A 17510-nucleotide genomic window follows, 5' to 3' on the forward strand; every position below is an offset into this window, starting at 1 on the left:
TGTAGCACAGTTTCAGTCCCCCACAACTTTTAATTTGGATGTCCAAGAGAATAGCCAGCATAGGAGGGTCTTGATAAAAGGTTACCCACCGTCATTATTTCTGTCCATTGAGCTGGTCTTCCTTCTACAGGGAGTGGAACGCATTGACCTGCCAGGCCTCCGAAGCTTGCGCACTGCCCGGAACCTGGAGAAGGGCATGGTGCTGACCATCGAGCCAGGGATCTACTTCATCAACCACCTCTTGGACCAAGCCCTCCGTGATCCTGCACAGTCATGCTTCATCAACAACGATGTCCTGCAGCGTTTCAGAGGATTTGGTGGGGTGAGTAATGTTTAACTGGATGGTTTTCTGCAGTTGATTTTCTGTTTGTCTTTGCTATGTACTTGAGAAGAAATCTTTCGGAATTTATAATGTATTTTATGGGACGGCTGTTCCTGAAACAGCCCCTCGGGCCATTTTGCCCTACAGGCAAACTAGTCATTTTTTTTATATTTTAAAATATCTAATGAATTTAGATGAATAAGAAATTTTTCATTTCATCGATTTTTCCGTTGTTTGAAATACCTTCAGTCAATGCTGTGAAGTTCTGTACCAGGTAAGTGTTTCGTCTTGGGAAATGTGTATGTTATAAAGTGTGACTGAGATTCGTATTCCAGAGTTAGCTTCCTGCAGCAGTGGTTGGGTGCTCCCTCACGGGGCTGGAGAGCCTTGTGCTGTTCAAATCAGGGAGACGTTAGAGAAAAAAAGCAATAATTGCTATTTCTGAGTTACTGCCGGAATGGCCTGAAAGTAATGAATTTAAAACCTCCTCTGTTTTCCAATGGAATGGCCAGTGGTCTTCACAAGGTCTCTTGCTCAAGGTATCACATTGCAGGACTTACATAGTAGCGTGTCCACAGAAAAGGTTGGCTGACTCAGGGGTTAGTTGTGATCTGAAGATTGTTTCCACTCAGACACTGCTGTGTAAATAAAAGGGCCTTGCTTCTTGCTCTCCAGGGCATTTCCCATTCAGAACCACCACCCTAGCAGAATGTGCAGCAGTTGCAGTGGCTTCCAGTAGGTTTGCATTTTAGCAGAGCAAGCATTTGAAGGGTGCTTCATTGTTCTCTGAGCTTCCGTATTCATGCCCAGAGAAGATAAAGCAGGCAGCTGTAATGCCCCATCCTTCTCTTGGCTTTTCTGCTAAGTCTCAACACAGCTAACAATCACTGGCAACGGCAGTGATTTTCTGGTATGAGAAGTCAGTCATTAGGAATTGTCTGCTGCTGCCATCAACTAATTTATCACTGTATGCCATCCATGAGAGGGTAATTACTGTACTGTTCTTGTTCTGAGCTGGCTTTGAACCACCAGCCCAGACCAAAAGGTTGTGTGTGCCATTACCAACCACATGAGTCAGCTGGGGCCTGGGCAGCTGCCTCTGGAAGCTCACTATCTGGTGTGAGCAATCTTATCAAGAGACCTGGGACTTTACCCTCTCTGCTGTTTAATTCATTGCTGAGGTTTGGGACGTTATCTGTGTTGTTTCTTTATCAAAACTTGCCCGCCAGCCAACTGAGATCCTGATGAATGAAAGGCAGTTAACTCTGCCTTTTCTAACTTTGAACACGTTGTATATGGTACCACACACTGAAGCATATTCTAAAGGAAAACTGTAGTGTGCTCATGTAGCTTAACACCACAAGGAAAACAGGTTTAGCTGTTCTCATTGTTCTTGCAAACACTTTGAGGGTGATCCGTTCAATTCACTCCTGGTGTGCTTTCTCTGAAAAGAGTTCAGTGAAGCCCGTGTTTTCCCATGGTTTGCTGAGAATGCCTCCTCCAGCTCTGCTGGCTTAGGGCATGGACGTGGCTCACCTGCTGTTTGTTTGCATGCAGCAGGAACAGCAGCACTGGGTCTCTACCTTAGCATGAGTTGCTGAATTGGGCACTTCTGTTGCAGAGAATCCAAACAAAGCCTAACTTTCTGCCCTGTTTTTGCTTAGCTTCCTGTAATGTTGAGTTGTAAGGAGAGTGAGCCAACAAACGTTGCTGCAAGGGGGAGCTGCCCAAAAACGATTGAGCAAAAACCTAAATCTCCGATCCCCCTGTGAACAATACATTTTACTTAGAGAGAGAAAGAAAGAATACACACATCCCTGAGCCAGATGTTGTCACTTGATTTTTTCCAGGAGAAGAATAGAAATAAAATCTGAGATAGAAATGTATCTGAATATTTCTAAATTCTAACTAAAGCTGAACTGTAATGCAGTCAAAATGCAATTTGCTGTTCAGAGTTCGTAGTTATTCACGTGCAGGTTCATTCTGGCTTATCCAGAATGAGTATTTCTCTCTCAAGTGCATCAGAAAATTCTCTCTCTGCGTGATTAAAGAAGACCTCATGAGGCCCAGTGTTACTGACACAGCAGAACTGGGATTAGTACTGGTATCAGTTTTAGCCAAAGAACTCACTACAGCCATGTCCAGTCTTCCTTTATGTTTAAAAGAAAACTCCATTCTAAAAAAGGGAAATAACTAGTCTGCTTTCCTCTGCAGAGCTCAGCACTAATTAAAGTGTTCTTAATTTGGCTCGATTTAATTCACTTCAAAAATGAGCTTATATGAACCAAAGTAACACCACTGTAATTCTGAGTAAGACTATCCACACAGGGATTTGTGGAGTTTAATGAATTCACCTTAAATTCATGTCTTTTTGGTTTGGGATAATTTTCTCAGATGTGACAAGTCTCTGCATAGAGAAGAGAAGCTGTTGTGCTGTGCCAAACGTAGAAGACTGCAGCCATTTATTGTAATTTGGGCTGTCCGGTGCTGGCTGTAAGGAGGTTATGAAACCTTCAAGAGCAAGAAAGAACAGAGAAAGTGAGAGGTTTTCCCTTATGAACCTGAATTCCTGCTGGTACCAATGGGGTGACACTGGCACAACTGCACACAGTCAGCACAAGTTGTGTCCAGCTCCATGCCTGCATGCAGCACAGACACCTGTGCTGCACGACTGCAGCTGCTACGTGGAAATCTTGCAGCCTGCCCTCATCCCAGACTAGAGCTGTTCTGTTTTAGGAACTCACTGTAGGGAATCTGCTTTAGCAGGGGGGTCTTGTGATCCTGTGAAGTCACTCAGTCACACATCCGTCAGTTCTTAGTCTGTAAAACTAAGCCCAGTTCACCAAGGTCATGAATGCTGTGGGGCTGTCCCAGGGCACTGTGCTGTACCAGGGCTCCGTGAGCATTGCTCTGCTGAGAACACAGAGCCTTGCAAGTCAAGGTGTGTGCACATGGCTGTGAGTATGGCTCAGGGAAAGCATGTGGGTCCTGAGGGAAGGGGAAGCACCAGCTCCAAATGCTGCTCTTCAGGCTTTGAAATGTCCACTCTTCATAAGCTGATTACTGATTCATGCAGTTTGTATGATGTTTTCGCAAAGACGCAGTAATAATGTTCAGTGTTTGGCCCTAAATATTCAGCGTCTTTTCAAGCTTTATTTTGTCTTAGGATTTGTAGAACCAGTGTTACACCTAATGTGTGAAAACTTTATGGGGCTTAGAGAAAATGCTCACTGACAGCTAGGCACACTCATCTGCCTTTTAACATCTCACGTCATGCAGCAGTAGTAACACTACTCAACATATCTTGGAAAGGTTTTCACGGGAAAACATTTGTCCTAATGGAATATGTCACTTTCTTTAAAGTTCTGAGAAGCGATGGTTGTAGGCAGCCCCAAAACAGTGACTGGTTGCTTAGAAATCTTCTTTAACCCTTTTTACTTAAGTTGCCTAATTAACGTAATTGGGTTAAACTAAGAGCAGTTGTTACTACCCTGCATTTAGCGTATAGTTTATTGGTTCTTTTTGAAGCTTGATGAAGGGAACGTGTGCCTGAAGCTTCTTTTTCCAGCAACATCAGTTAATCTAGTGAAATGCATGGCCTCACCCTACAAGTCTTGATCCTCTTTTATAAAATGTTTATACGTAGACCTTTAAAGTAAAGTGTGCCTGACATGAGAATTTGCTTGTGAGTAAGAGGAAGGAGGCTGGCAGCATGGGGTAAGAAGGAGTCCCTGCACAGCACAGAGCCCATTGGCCTCTGTAGGAAGGCTTTGTGTAAAAGGGGAAGAGGAAAGTAGCAAATGCTTCCCCTGTCGTGCGACATACCCACCTCTCTCTGATTTTAATGTAAGGATGGATCTACTTCCTAATCAGTCCCATGAAGCATGGAAGTCAAATTCTGCTTGTGCTAAGTTTGCTTATTAAAAATTATTGGTGAGTTGATAGTGGAGTTTAAGTCAGTTGTTTTGTCCACGTGTATCTGCCTCAGTAGTAAAGCAGCCATAAAAACTGATGCGTGGATGTCCCAGTTGGCCCAGTCCTGCAGATCATGCGCTGATTTACCTTGTGTGGCACACGTGTGGCACGCATCCCGTCCTGCTTTCCCACAGGTCTCCTGCTCCAGGATTTTGTAGCGATTCTGTTTCTGCTTTCCACAACCGTAATCAGACAAATGCTCAATAGATTAAAAATTGGAGATGTGTCACCAGTGGTCTTTTTTAATCACATCTGGGATCTGTCATCGACCAAATCTGGGCTGTTTAATTGGCCAACATTTTTTCTTGACTCTCAAAAGCCTTTTTTATATATCATCATCCAAAAGAAATGAATGAGAGCTACAACCCCCTTCGCTTGGAAGATAACACAAAAGGCTCTGGGGAGCATGACTGTATCAGTTAGTCAGGACAAAGTGCGAGGCTGTATATGTAGCTGACAGCAGTGCGGTGTTAGCTCGTGTGCTGTCCTTGGCCATGCCTGTACAGCCCTGCTTTGGGACCAGCTTGGGTCCATTGAGTCAAGCCACATGATGGTCTGCTGCTGGCGTTGTGCGGTTGTGCAATCAAATCTATCTAAATAGGTTGTGCCACTACCCGTGATAAGTTTGAGGGTCCTGATGTTCCTGGGCACTTGGCCTGTGCAGGATAGCTTTGTGAAATTGCCATCTCACACTGCAGAAGCCATGTGTGGGGGAAAAGCTTGCAGGGAGCCCCTGGGAGCTGCGGCACAGTGTGGCCTCACACCTCCGCTTGCTGCTCCTTTAAGCCATGTTTGGTTCCAGGCCATGTTGTAGCCCTGAACTGAGCAGCACTGTGGAACAAAGAGCCTGAAAACAGGGACAGCTCTGAGAGCAAGTTTCATAACTGTCCCCTGCTGGGAAAGGCAGTCCCAAGTCAGCGAATGCTGCCAGCCAGATCCAGCATCTTTTGTCCATTTGGACCGAGGACAAGAGCAAGCCAGGCTCTCCTGGAGGGAAGGTTTTGCAGGTCCTCTGGTGCTGCTGCTTGCTGTGGCTGAGTTTAAGCTCAGTGTTATGTACAGAGTTTGAACAAAAAGAACAGATGCACAAATTTTTTCCTCTCTTGGGAGCCTGTGTTCCTCTGCACTTGTGTTGTCTTTAACCAAAGGGATAATGCACAGTAAGGCTGGGCAGTCTTTCTTCACCATTAGGATAAGCACACACCGTAGGTTGGATTCCTGCAGGCAGAGGGCAGCTGGATCCTGAACTTCTGCTAAGAGTGAAGGGGGTCATGTGGGAGCAGCACAGTGGTTCTTGACAGCTTCCCCCACTCTGGTGCTGTGTGGCACTCCAGGCTCAGGGTCCTCCTGTTTGCTTTGGATGCATCTGGCCCCAGCACTCACCATTCTTTGCTCATTCAGGATCTTTCTCTCTGGACCTTTGAGAGAATTCCTCTCCCTGTAGTCCTGAGCCAGCTTCATCCCACTTTGCTCCATTTTCCTCTTACAGAATTGCCCATTTCCAGGTTCCAACTGTTCTGAACTCTACCTCTGCAGCCATTATATCTCAATCCTGTCTCTCCAAACTCTATCTTGCCTTCCCCAGCTCCTTTCCTCACCCACATTGCATTTTCCAGCTCATTCCTGTCCTGATTTTCTCACAGCACACACAGGGCACCACTGATGGTCAAGTTGTCCTGCAGGCTGTTCCCTGTGCTCTCTAGCTCCTGTCTGCTCTGCTCTCAGGGCAGTCACTACTCCTGAGGCGTGTCCAAGTCTGGCTGAAAGAATAAGATGCTAAACTGCAGAAAAAGAGCAACATTGGGTTTTTTGCTAATCTCAGTTGCAAAGCAGACAAACTGCGGCTGAAATGTTTCTGTAGCAGATTCAGTGAGGACTTCCATCTCTAAGAGCTGAAACCACCCATGTAAAAGCAGTCGAGGATGAGTTTGCTGTGTGGTTTGCATCCCCTGTACTGCCCAGCATGGGCCTTTCAGACACAGTGTGTGCAGCTTCCAGATGTACAGCTGTCTGAACCCAGTGTGTGAACTCGGAGTTGATTTATTTAATTCTGCTTCATAATACACTTAACTTGATACCAGCTAAAAGAAATAATTTGGCAAGGACATCATTAAACAGTTTAATAAGGAGTGGATGACTCATTCTGTTTGAACAAATGGATTATTGTGCAATCAGAAGTACAAATGTTAACCAGCTTTATTTTTAGTTGGAAATGTCAAGAGGTCAGAAACAATTAAAACAACTGTAAGGTGGGAGTCCCCGAGGTGTGTGTTCTCTTGGATTTACACCTTACTAAAATTGCTTTTATTGCAGCTTAGCGACTTAGCAACATTTTTCTGATAAGATAATGGGAAATGACTATGTAGGCACATTTACTGGTAAGGAGAGATTAGAGTCAAACAGAAACGGAGCATACGTTTCCACAGAACAAGAGCTGGAAAACTGAGAGGATCTGCTTTTTTCCTTGCATGATTTAAAACATGGCGATTGTCCTTTAAGAGGAATTCTGACCTGTGCAGGAAGTTCTTATCAGCTCAAAATTCAGTGTTTGAATATCAGCTACAAGATACTTTGTGTTGCAGTTCCTCCTCTGAAAGTGTGTTCTATCTAGAGAAGATGTGATTTGTCAGCACACAGCAGCAAACTGCAGGTCAGCACTGGGACTGCTCCAGGAGCAGGCACCTCAGCAGGCACTGCTGTCCTGCAAGTGTAGAGGCAAATCCTGGGGCAGCATACCTTTTCTTGCTCCTGTTATCAGGTGGGGATGCACCGACCCTGTGCAGCCTCACTCACATGGCCCTGGGCACCTGCAGGAGCACCACCAAACTGACATGCAGGCCACCGCCTCCTGCGGTTTTGATGCTTGCTCTGTGTTCTGCTCTTGTATCAGCTGGAAACACACCTGGTGCTCCCGCAGCCATTGCAGCTCAAAGTGCTTCTCAACTCCAGCTGGAATACCTCATTGGTAACTGTGTCTTCTCTGTGACAGGTCCGGATTGAAGATGACATTGCGGTGACAGACAGTGGAATGGAATTGCTGACGTGCGTCCCACGTACTGTGGAAGAAATAGAGGCTTTCATGGCAGAAGGCCAAGGCAGTGCCAAGTCATTTGGCTCTTTGTCCAGCCAAAAGAAGTGAGCTTCAGGGTGATGCTGAATGTCCCACGCTGATCAGTCGTCGTTCTGATTCAATGCTGCAGCATATGAAATCAAATTCATCCAATTCTTCATAGTGAGAAGAGGGCAGGCTATTATCTGGAATGATTCATTAATGAAACATAAAAGTAGAAGGCTTCAGCACTGGATATCCAGGTACCTCCAACATGGCTGCTTTGCAGGCAGTAGTTGACATGACAAGTGCTGCCTGAATAACCTTGCTGCAGCAACGATTATTTCCAGTTAAATCTGAATTTTGATGATAGAGACTCTTTAAAATACAGGTGATCTGAATGCTGCCAGCGGTTGCAACAAGAAGTCATTTGTTAAGCTTTATCACAAGTATTGCAAAAAAGAGAAAAAAAAATCAGCTCTTCTCAGTGGACACAATGACACTTATATTTTTCTTATGGATCTTATATCAATGACGATGGAGTAAGCAGAATGAAATTTGTATTAAAATTCATCCTTGGCATCATTTTTGTTCACAGCTTGTGTTCATTAGGTTCTCCTGCTGCCATTTCTGCTTCTTTACCTCACCTTTCTGCCAATTTGTGCTCTGGAAACACTGACCCTTTGTTAGCCTGACTTCCGTTCTGGATACAGGGTACATTGATCCTGCACACAGCCTGGTGCTTATTACATTTGTTCATCTATTTGTTCCTTAAGATTGTAGATTGCTGTGGTGTTCAGAAGCCTTAAAACCTGCAAGGAGGAAGCATCTTCATTCCAGGGCTCTGTGTCAGTCAGAGCTGTGCTCTGCCAAGCGATCGAGTTGCTTCAAACCGCCTGCTGTTAGAGGCTTCAGAATTAAATCATGTGAATTTTATGTGGATAGGCCACAAACATTAATAATGATCACAAAATAACTTTCTATTCATACAAGATTTAAATCACCCAGAAAATTAATCAGGAAAGTGACATTGGGCAGAAGGAGTGATGCCCCTGGATTATTTCACAGTGAAATTCCTTGGTCTTCACCATGTGAAGTGCCCTGTTTGGCAGTGGGTCACCAAGCAGCTATAAAGAAAGAGCAGGTTCATGTTGCACAGCTCAGTGCAGTCAGCAGAAAGAGCAACACATTCACCAATCCTGAAAGAACTGCAGACCTCCAGCCGCTCAGAACCAAGGGGCATAAGGCCACAATGCTGTGCTTTTGATGAGTCCATCAGCAACAGAGATAAACACGATGTGTTCAGTAAGCAACGCTACTTTTATGTAGTCAGAGCAACCACGACACAAGACCTGTGTGCATTTTTTTAAAGGCTGCTGGCCATCGCCTGTAAAAGGTGAGTGTGGGAGGTCGTGAGATGGGAAGGGATGAGAAGGGACAGACATGAGGTCAGCAACTGTGGTGTGCAGCAGCGCTCCTGCTGAGCTTTGTGGTGCCGATGCTTCTTACTTCTGAATGCACATCATGTGCAGAGGTGCCGGGCTGTGTCTTGGCAGCTGTGCAGGTGCCAAACACCACAACCTGCAGACAAGCTCCAGGCTCATCTCTCCCTGAATGCTGCGAGACTTTCCAGCACAGGGTTGTGCCTGCAGCCTCAGCCCACTACCCTGTGAGTCCAAGTGCAGCTGCAGCACACTCTGAATGCACCCAGACCGCTTGCTGCTCTGGACACTGAAACCTGCAGTTGCTTTGGTTCAACAGCAGTCATCGTGTTACAGTAACACTTCACAGATTTAAAAAAACAAAAAACTTTTGGAATTGTTTCAACTAAGCCGTAACAGCGCAGTTAATAGGCCTTTCCCTGCTCGTGATTAGTGCTGGCACACGGCGGCGGTGCTCCTGCAGAACAGGTCTGGTGCTGGGCGCTGTGCAGGCGGGCTGTGCCCTGGCACGCAGTGTGCGGGGGGAGAACCACCTTCCACAGCCAGGGCCTGAACTCAGCCACTGGGGATTGTAGCCTTCCTTCCACAGCTGTGTTCTGCAGTTGGGTCATTTCTACCCACTTAAGCAAAAAGCAAGTTAGATTTATTTATTTATTTTTAATTAGCATTGGAGGTAGGGGAGAAATAGCAGGGTGGTATTTAATGTGCCTTAAATGTGTGCATTGGGGAGGGAATACAGGTTGTGACAAACTTTCCTTATGACTACATTAGTATTTCTTAGGCTGTTAGCTATGTTTCCCTGAATGCTTTTCTTTCCCCCCGGTGCAAACAGACTCAAATAGAGAAGCACCAAAATAACAGGAGTGCCCGGTGCTGAGCAAGCGTGCGTGTTTAAAAAGGTCCAAGTTCTGAACCAATAGATTTAAGCCTTTGGTGCCCCAGGCTGGTTGCACTGGGGGTGCATCTCTGTGCAGTGACGCTGCTGCAGCTACATGTGAGCGGGGCAGAGTCTCCTGGTGCTCAGGGAAGTTGGAGTGGAAAAGTTCCTTCACTGGTGTAAGAAAATGGGAATCAAGTTTCATGGTGAAATGTGTGGTGCTCTGATGCGTTTTCTTGTGACAGGCTCTGTGTTCTGTCACAGACTGTAGCTGCTAGAGGAAAAAAAATGGACCGAAAGGAAAATTCTGGCTTTCACAGACCAGCGCTGATTTTGTTTGAGGTGTGTGCATTCCCACCTTTCATTTGGAAGAGGAGGGATCTTCTGAGTTCAGTGTGAGAGTTCTTCTGTGTGGAATGTGGGCAAAGCCCCCCATGCCTCTGCTCCCTGGGGCCAAGCTGCTCTTCTGGCAGGAGGCTCAGAATAAGTGGTTGCAAGGAAGGCACGAGCCTTACTCACACTGAGGATAGATTTAAAATAACAACTTGTCAGAGTTGCACACTGTCTGCATGCCAACAAAGCAGCTGCTAAGCTGGAAAGTCATTGCACAAACAAGTAACTTGTAACTTTGTGGTTTTGTTTCACGCAAGAAGGAAGTGGCATTGGTGCTGTCAGGTGGAGAAGTGACCTGCTGGAGCACCTGGAGTTCCTGGATCTCCATCAGACAGCTCTAGTTGCACTCAAGAGACTAAAGAAATGATTCTGGAGGCAGCCCGTGTACAACGAGGTTGGAAAAGCATCATAAAGAGATTTGGGGCCCATCTTCTGGTTATCAGGAGAGCAACGCACACTGTGCTGTCAAACCATCAGCGGGGCAACAAGGCCATGTAGTTCCAACCCAGAGCAAACAGAGGGAAAGGACGGGGCTCGTGCCAGAGCTGGCACCCATCTAAGAGATGCGATGCAGTCAGGTCATCTTCCTCCTTAAGCAACAACCCTTGTACAAGGCTTGTCCCCATCCCGACTGTGGATGCCCCATCCCTGGAGGTGTTCAAGGCTAGGTTGGATGGGGCAACCTGGTCTAGTATTAGATATGGAGGCTGGTGGCCCTGCCTGCAGCAGGGGGGTTGGAGCTTCATGATCTCTGAGGTCCCTTCCAACCCAGGCCATTCTGTGTTTCTATGAATGGAAACTGCTGTATGTATTTCTCTGACAGCTGCCTGAGGTGGTCACCTCTGCATCTGAGGGAAAGGGAAAAGGGACAGGAAAAATAAGGCCAGCACTGGAGGCAAAATGTTTTTATTAGTTTCTGATATTTCAGTCTTAACTAATTAAGCTGCAGCTAGAACCAAAAAAAACATATATTTGTAAAAAGACTACCATAGTCCAAAACAATCCATAAAAAAATGCATCTAATTGCCTTTGTATTAAAAATTGAAATTCAGAAAGAACTTTTAAAGGCTTTATTTTCTAACAGCATCTTCATAGAGATAATATCCAAGGTTTTTTTTTGCTAGGTACAGGTACAAGGCAAACAAGCATCCTACAAAATACGGGAAAAAGGTAGTGTAGGAGGGAAATGAAGACAGCGTAATAATCCACTAGCCAGACACACGGGTTAAATGTAACACAACCATACCATCAATGAAATACTTAAAAATGAAAATAAATTAAGGTTACGCCACAGTTCCTGCTTTCCTTTTGCTTTTAAAATCCTCAATATATAGTTCATACCACTGCATTATGGATCATGGCAGACTTATCACTAGCATTTTAAAAACTGCTATAGAAAAGCTTCTATGGAAATAAGACTGAAGAAACTCCTTCACACAACTGTGATGGCTATAGAAATTCTGCTGAATCAAGTGTTCATACGCGGCCCATTAGTTTTAAAATCACTGTGCATTTCTGTACAGGCTGAACGGCTGTGAGAATGGAAATGAACAGAAGCGAAATGAGATCCACACATTCTTGCTGTTGAGATGCTGCCCTACCCCTTTTGTTGCTCAGCCAAGCTGCGTATTTTGTTCTCCCTGATACCGCCACCCCAGCAGGAAAGCGGTTTTGCAGAGCATAGGTTGTTGGTTGTTGGTAGCATTTTTACATTTTCTGGAAACCAAAATCTTATTCTCCTAACCGTGCAAGCCAGGTTAACATACGCAGGCATAAAAGGCCTTGTGCTGCTTTACCTCTGATACTTGGTGCTTCAGACCACCACCCGCCCCGTGGAAACCAGCTGCCTGTAAAGATCATTACAGAATGTTGCTGTTTTTCTAGACAATGTAAGTACCCCAGCTTGCATTGCTGTGCCCTGCCTGTTAGCGGTAACCAGATAGGAAAAACCTAGGTAGTGCTTTGCAGGAATTGCTCTGTAGGTAGAAAAGCAGTTCACCAAACAGGACAACAAACTCTCTACGGCCTTTGCAGTTTGTAATATGTAATGGAGAAAAGGAAGGGCTTAAATGCACTAAAAGGTATTTAAAGGAATTCACCCAATGATGACTTTCTGATTCTACAGTGAACCATCCTGATGAATTTCTCCCAATGCTAAATGTAAGAAGGTGAGCGTACATCTGTGCAATGCTACTTCCATAACAGTAAGCTCCCTGCTGACTCAGGACTCAGATCTGCACTTATTACACAAATTTTCTAGAGGAGAAAAATATTTAACGCCTTTAAAGAAATACCCTAAGCAGTTTCTGGTTTAATTGTATCAAATCTTCAGTGTTAAACCTAAAAAGATCAGCACACAATGATGGTTAAAAGAACCCCTTATTTGCTCAGTTACTGCATGGGTGGTGCAGCCAGGCTGCGCCTCCAGAGTTCATCCCGCCGGGCTGTGGCAGTCACTGCTGCCCACTGCTTTCTGGATTCGTTGTGGTGCTCTCAGTGCCAACAGGTTGCACATTGTCTGCGAGACTGTGTGCATGCTCAAGGAATAAGTCTTTCAGTACACTCAGCTCCTTGGTCAGGAGCTTAATTTTCGCCTCTAAACGTTCATTTTCTTCTTTGAGCTGGGTAACCCTTTGCAGCGTGTCTTGTGCTTTCTGCTTGCTTTTTAACCGGCTCTTTTTCACTGCCATGTTGTTTCGCTCTCTGCGCTGACGATACTCATCACTGTTTCTATCCACAAAGGAATTCTTCTTTCCCTGCTTGCTGGGAGGCACAGCTTTGCCTCCACCACCAGGACTAACGGGAACCAGCTGGGGAACCTGCTGCAAACCACTGCTGTGCGCCTGGGTGTGAATCACGCTTACTCCGTTCGCATCTGTAGCGGTGTTCTGTGGGGATGTCTTGCTCATTTGGACGGGCTCTTCTTTGACACAACAGAATATCAGAAGACTGTAAACTCTTTTCTAGATCGTGTTTCCAGCAGGTCTCCACATGGGTTAAGGGCAAGGTGAACCCTGAAGGAAAAACAAATGCTGTTAAAGGTGCTATGTTCAGTCTTACACATGGCTGCCTTTGGCATACCGTACCGATGGCACATCTGGCAGCAGCACACCAAAACTGGAAGTGGAAAAGCTGCCAACTGCTGGGACATTTCAGAAGCCTCTCGAACATATTTGGATTGGAAGGGACTGTTACTGGGTCATCCAGTCAAGCTGCTTGCATTGTTCACTGGATTTACTCAGTTATTCCAAAGCCATCCCTGATGGATGGGTGTCTAGCCTAGCCTTGAAAAATCTCGTTTCACAACCTCTGTCTTGGCAACTAGTTCCACTGTCTAACTTTTCTCCCAGTTATATAATTTTCTTAATTTTTAGGCTGAATTCTTTCTTTTGCAGCTTAAACCCGTTAACAGCCTCACTCTTGGCCAACAGGAGTGCCTGATCCTTGTCTTTTCCAGACCATCCTTCTGCATGCATGCACGTTCCTTGCTGGTCTTTGCTTTTCTCTAGGGACAGCCCACCCTCCCTTGAACATCTCACCACATCTTCCAGTGCTTTCACTGGCTGTGGGATTATTTTACTTGTTTTTGAAGACGGAGCCCAAACCGATGGTTGTTTTAAGGTCTCAGCAGTACTCAGTGCAAAGATGTACAAGAAGAGGTGGTGTGTGCTGTGAAGGCTGGGACTGAACGACCCAAAAGGAAACCCTCAGCCACAAACAAGGTAAAACCTTTAACACTGCTGTGAGGGCAGGTGGGACGGGAAAGCAGGGTGAGCGCAATGTGAGAATCACTGCACTCGAAAGACAGGACTGACAAGGAGACACGGACTACAGCTGACCTGCCCACAGCACACTTCCTCTGCTGTGGCTCTCACAGCCATCAGTGTCCATGCTCCTCCCCAGCAGGCTGCAGACAGTCTGAGGCACGGACACCCTCCCACCTGGGGCTCAGCCTGCTCCCAACCCTGCTGGTGGTACAAGACTCCACCGCTGCCGCACCTCCTCTCCTGTCCCCAGGAGGACCCATTGGGAAAGAGCAGCTGAGGTCAGCAGAGCACAAGGCGAGCAGCGCAGTGCCCAGCCCAGCCGTACATCTGACAGGAGGCCGTAGTCTTGTGTGGCAATGCTCAGCCTGTATTCAGGGGCTCCTCAGCTGCATGCTGCTCCTGTATATGTTTTCCACCACAACCTGAGTGTCATTTTACATTCTGCTGGGTTATCATTAATGACACTAAAACGTTACTGTCAATTGCACATTTTCTTTCATAACCTGCAGGAACCTGAACTGAGTGCAGCTGCACAGCACGGCTCGGTAACATTCACAGCAGAGCCCACTAGTTTGGCTTCAGTGTTATTCAACATTAACATTCTGTCACCATTTTTGTCACTCCCTTAAAGCCAGTGAAAAAGGTGTGAGAGTGGTGTGAGTCTAACCACACCCCTCAATGCGTTTTCCTGTTTTCATGTTTCAGGACAGAAGGATGTCGGGGCAGACACAGATAGCACGGCCTCCATTCCCCTCCACTTCAGCACGGCAGCGCTCTCCTGGGCAGCCCAGCTAGGTCAGCACTGGGGAAATGCCACATCTGCCAGCTGTGTTGTGCCTGCTGCAGAGGAACAGGCTGCGCTGCCCTGGAAGCATCACAGCCCACCAACGTCTGGCAAGTTCCTTCACAGCACCAGGTTTCACTTGCTATTCTCTCTGTGCTATCAAAACTATTTAATAGTGTTCTAAGATATGCATAAAAGCTCGATCTGATGTCCCTGCAATCCAAAGGAAAAAATGATGCGCTCCATTAGATTGAAAAGCAATGGGATAGTTAAGTTCTTGGTGAAGGAGAACGTGGGTTGAGCAGAGAGACAGAACCCAAGTGTCACATCTCCCAGCTGCTGTTAGCCCTGATGCACAGAGCACTTCGCAACAGGTCTCCTCCAGTTCCTGACACCGGAGCTTCCCCATGCTGTGTTAACTATTTCTGCAGTGGGATACTCTCTCCTCTGGTGCTCATGTGGGAGATGTGACACGCGGCTTCTGTCCTGCTCCAATGCTGGGTACTGCGGGGCTCCTTCAGGGGCTGCCACCAGGAGGTTAGAGGGTATGCAGAAGGGGCTGTGGCAAAGCACTGAGCGCCTGGGGAAGGCTGAGAGCAGATGGCTGCCAGGGCTCGCTCCTCAGGTGTGTGCCACCCTGTCGCATTAGCTGTGGGAGGGGGACAGCATGACATGACAGGCAGCAGCTCCCCGGCATCCCATTCCCTCGCAGCTCCCAGCTGGCACAGGGCAGCTCCAGGCTGGTTCCGCCCAGCACTGCTGCTGCTCCAGCGGCCGGAGCTGCCCGGTTCCATCGCGGCCCGCGGCTGCCACCCACCACCACCCAGCAAACACAATAGTGGCAGCCCGGGGCTCCGCCGGCCACATCTCCTTGGGGATGTGCAGTCCCAGGCACATCAGGCCCTTAATGAAGGGCTTTGCCTTCTCCCCAAAGTTCGACGTTTCAAACGTTTGGCTCGGTAAAAAGAAGATACCAATTTGTTAATTAAATGAGGTTGTTTTGGTCACTCGCTGTAGGCTGCACGGCTGCCCTGCGCTGCTGCCACAGCGGGACGCCGCCGGCCTCCCCTCGCGTCCCCGCACACGTTCCCGGCGGAACGCGGCCCGACAGCGCCAGCCGCGCGGACGCTCGGGACGGCCGCTTTCGAGCCCCGCACAGCGCCGTCGGGACGCGGAGCTTCCGCGCGGGTGGCGGCTGCAGCGGCCGCTTCTAAAGGTGAACCGGCTCCTTCACTCCGAACTTCTCGGATCTCGGCACGACGTGACGGCCGCGCTCGGTCGGGGCACTGCGGCTCCCCCAGGCAGCGGCCCGGGGCCGCCCCTCCGCGCTGACATCAGCGCCGCCGCCCCGCCCGCTCCCCGCCGCCCCTCCCGCCTCGGCGTCCGCTGCCCCGGGGCGGCTCCCGACCCTCCCCCGCCGCCCCGCGGGGCTCTCAGCCCGGGGGCCGCCCGGCCGCGCTCCTCCCCCGCCCGCGCGGGGCGCACGGCCGCGCCAAGCCGTGACTTCAGCGGAGGGGGGGGGGGAAGAGGAGGAGGAGGAGGAGAGGCGCGGGCCGGGGCCGCCCGCCGATTGCATCATGCGCTCCCACGCGCGGGGCCGCCGCGCCACCGGCGGACGGACGCGGGGCGGGGGCGGCTCCTACGGACCGGCGCGGCGCCCCCCGCTCGGCGGCGCTTACCTGTGGCGGCGCGGGCGGCGGCGGAGGGGAGGGGCGCGGCCGGGCCCGAGCCTCCTCGTTCACGCGCGGAGCGCGGCCGAGCGGCGATTGCGAAACCCGCCCCGCGCCGCCCCGCCCCGCACGGCGGGGTGATGCAACGCCCGCCCTGATTGGCAGTTCCCGCGGCCAATCGCGCGCCCTCGCGCTTAAAGGGCGCGGCCGTGTTTGTGCGGAGCTCTGCGGGCCCCTCGGCGGCTCCGGGCGCTGCGCGGCGCGCTGCCCTGCGGGGGGAGGCGGCCTTGCCCTGCCGCTGGGGGGCGCTCGAGCGGCCCGGCCCCGGGCGCCATCTTCTCGCCTCGGGCGTGAGGCGGTAGCCGAGGCCTGCGGGGCGGGAGGCGCTGCCTTCCTGCGTCCCTCGGGCCGAGGGGACAGAGCTGAAAGTACGACAGAACGGCCGGATGTCTGAGATCGTGGGTTACGTTTCGTTGCCAATATGGCAGAGGTGAAAGCTGCGAGCAGGCCGTTAGTGCTTCCCAGCCGCCCTGGCTCTGACCAGGTGTGTGACGTGAAGGAACATCCCCATCTGAAGCTCCGCGTGTGCAGCGCCCTCAGCAGCTGCGGTGCTCACCTCTTCATAACGCCCTGTGGAAAACCAGCCCCAATTGCTGAGGAGTTGTGAGGGTTAGTCTGGGCAAGCGGCTCTATGCCGCTCAGTACCATAGGATACTGTTTGTCCATCTCTGGTATTTAATATCTCACATGTTTTTCTGTTTCCCAGTTGAAACGATCCTGTTTTCTCTGCCCATGTTTCATCCGTCTGTAACTAGAGCAAAAGTTCCAGGTAAGCATTAAGCATTATCCTGTGCTTAAATCCTGTGTGCTTTTAGAGTGCTCCCGTGGGGTTTTAGAGTACTTTATCACCATTCATTCTTTCTTCTTCGAAGGAAGATGAAGAAAATGAAAAATAGATGAACTCATTCTCGTGTAGCCTCCTTGTTCTAAATCTTAAAGCTCATATGTCATCCCGTGCACGTTGGGAGCTCCAGCGCTTGGCTGGCATCATGTCCTGGTGCAGGAAAGCTGTCACACAATGTGCTTTAGGTGTTTGCACGATAAATCCCCCCGGTGCAGATGGGATTTGAGGGAAGCAGTCACAAAAACACAGGGAGTGTTGCTGTAAAGGCATGGCACTGATGTACACACCTTATCTGCTGGCTGTCACATTAGGTTACATGAGCAGTGC

General features: G+C 48.8%; 2 protein-coding genes and 1 long non-coding RNA gene across 13 annotated transcripts in view; 2 read left to right on the forward strand and 1 right to left on the reverse strand.

Moving 5' to 3' along the window:
• The window catches only part of PEPD (peptidase D), a 164164-nt gene extending 156233 nt beyond the window's left edge, over positions 1-7931 (forward strand). For all 8 annotated transcript variants that reach the window (XM_072346140.1, XM_072346135.1, XM_072346136.1 and 5 more), the window contains 2 exons: positions 131-322; positions 7287-7931. In XM_072346140.1, the coding sequence (XP_072202241.1) occupies positions 131-322; positions 7287-7436 (342 nt within the window). In that variant the 3' untranslated portion in view covers positions 7437-7931. The remainder of the gene's footprint in view (positions 1-130; positions 323-7286) is intronic.
• Positions 7932-10948: 3017 nt separating this feature from the next.
• Positions 10949-16402, reverse strand: CEBPG (CCAAT enhancer binding protein gamma). The gene is made up of 2 exons (XM_072346151.1): positions 16289-16402; positions 10949-13072 (listed from the first exon to the last, which is right to left on the reverse strand). The coding sequence occupies exon 2, from the start codon at positions 12965-12967 to the stop codon at positions 12512-12514; it is 456 nt and encodes a 151-aa protein (XP_072202252.1). The 5' UTR covers positions 12968-13072; positions 16289-16402; the 3' UTR covers positions 10949-12511.
• Positions 13080-17510, forward strand: part of LOC140257116 (uncharacterized) — a 47999-nt gene continuing 43568 nt past the window's right edge. For 2 of the 4 annotated variants that reach the window (XR_011904960.1, XR_011904959.1), the window contains exons 1-2: positions 16813-16948; positions 17046-17108. This is a non-coding gene — a long non-coding RNA (uncharacterized lncRNA). Of the gene's footprint in view, positions 14742-16812; positions 16949-17045; positions 17109-17510 lie in introns of those variants that run through there. The other 2 variants (XR_011904958.1, XR_011904957.1) reach the window with 2 other exon arrangements.

The sequence above is a fragment of the Excalfactoria chinensis genome, chromosome 11, assembly GCF_039878825.1.
Source record: "Excalfactoria chinensis isolate bCotChi1 chromosome 11, bCotChi1.hap2, whole genome shotgun sequence".
Taxonomy (NCBI): Eukaryota; Metazoa; Chordata; class Aves; order Galliformes; family Phasianidae; genus Excalfactoria; species Excalfactoria chinensis.

What these genes read in the sequence shown, in the direction of transcription:
- CEBPG (XM_072346151.1), bottom strand. Translation starts at nt 12,967, where the DNA reads ATGAGCAAGACATCCCCACAGAACACCGCTACAGATGCGAACGGAGTA.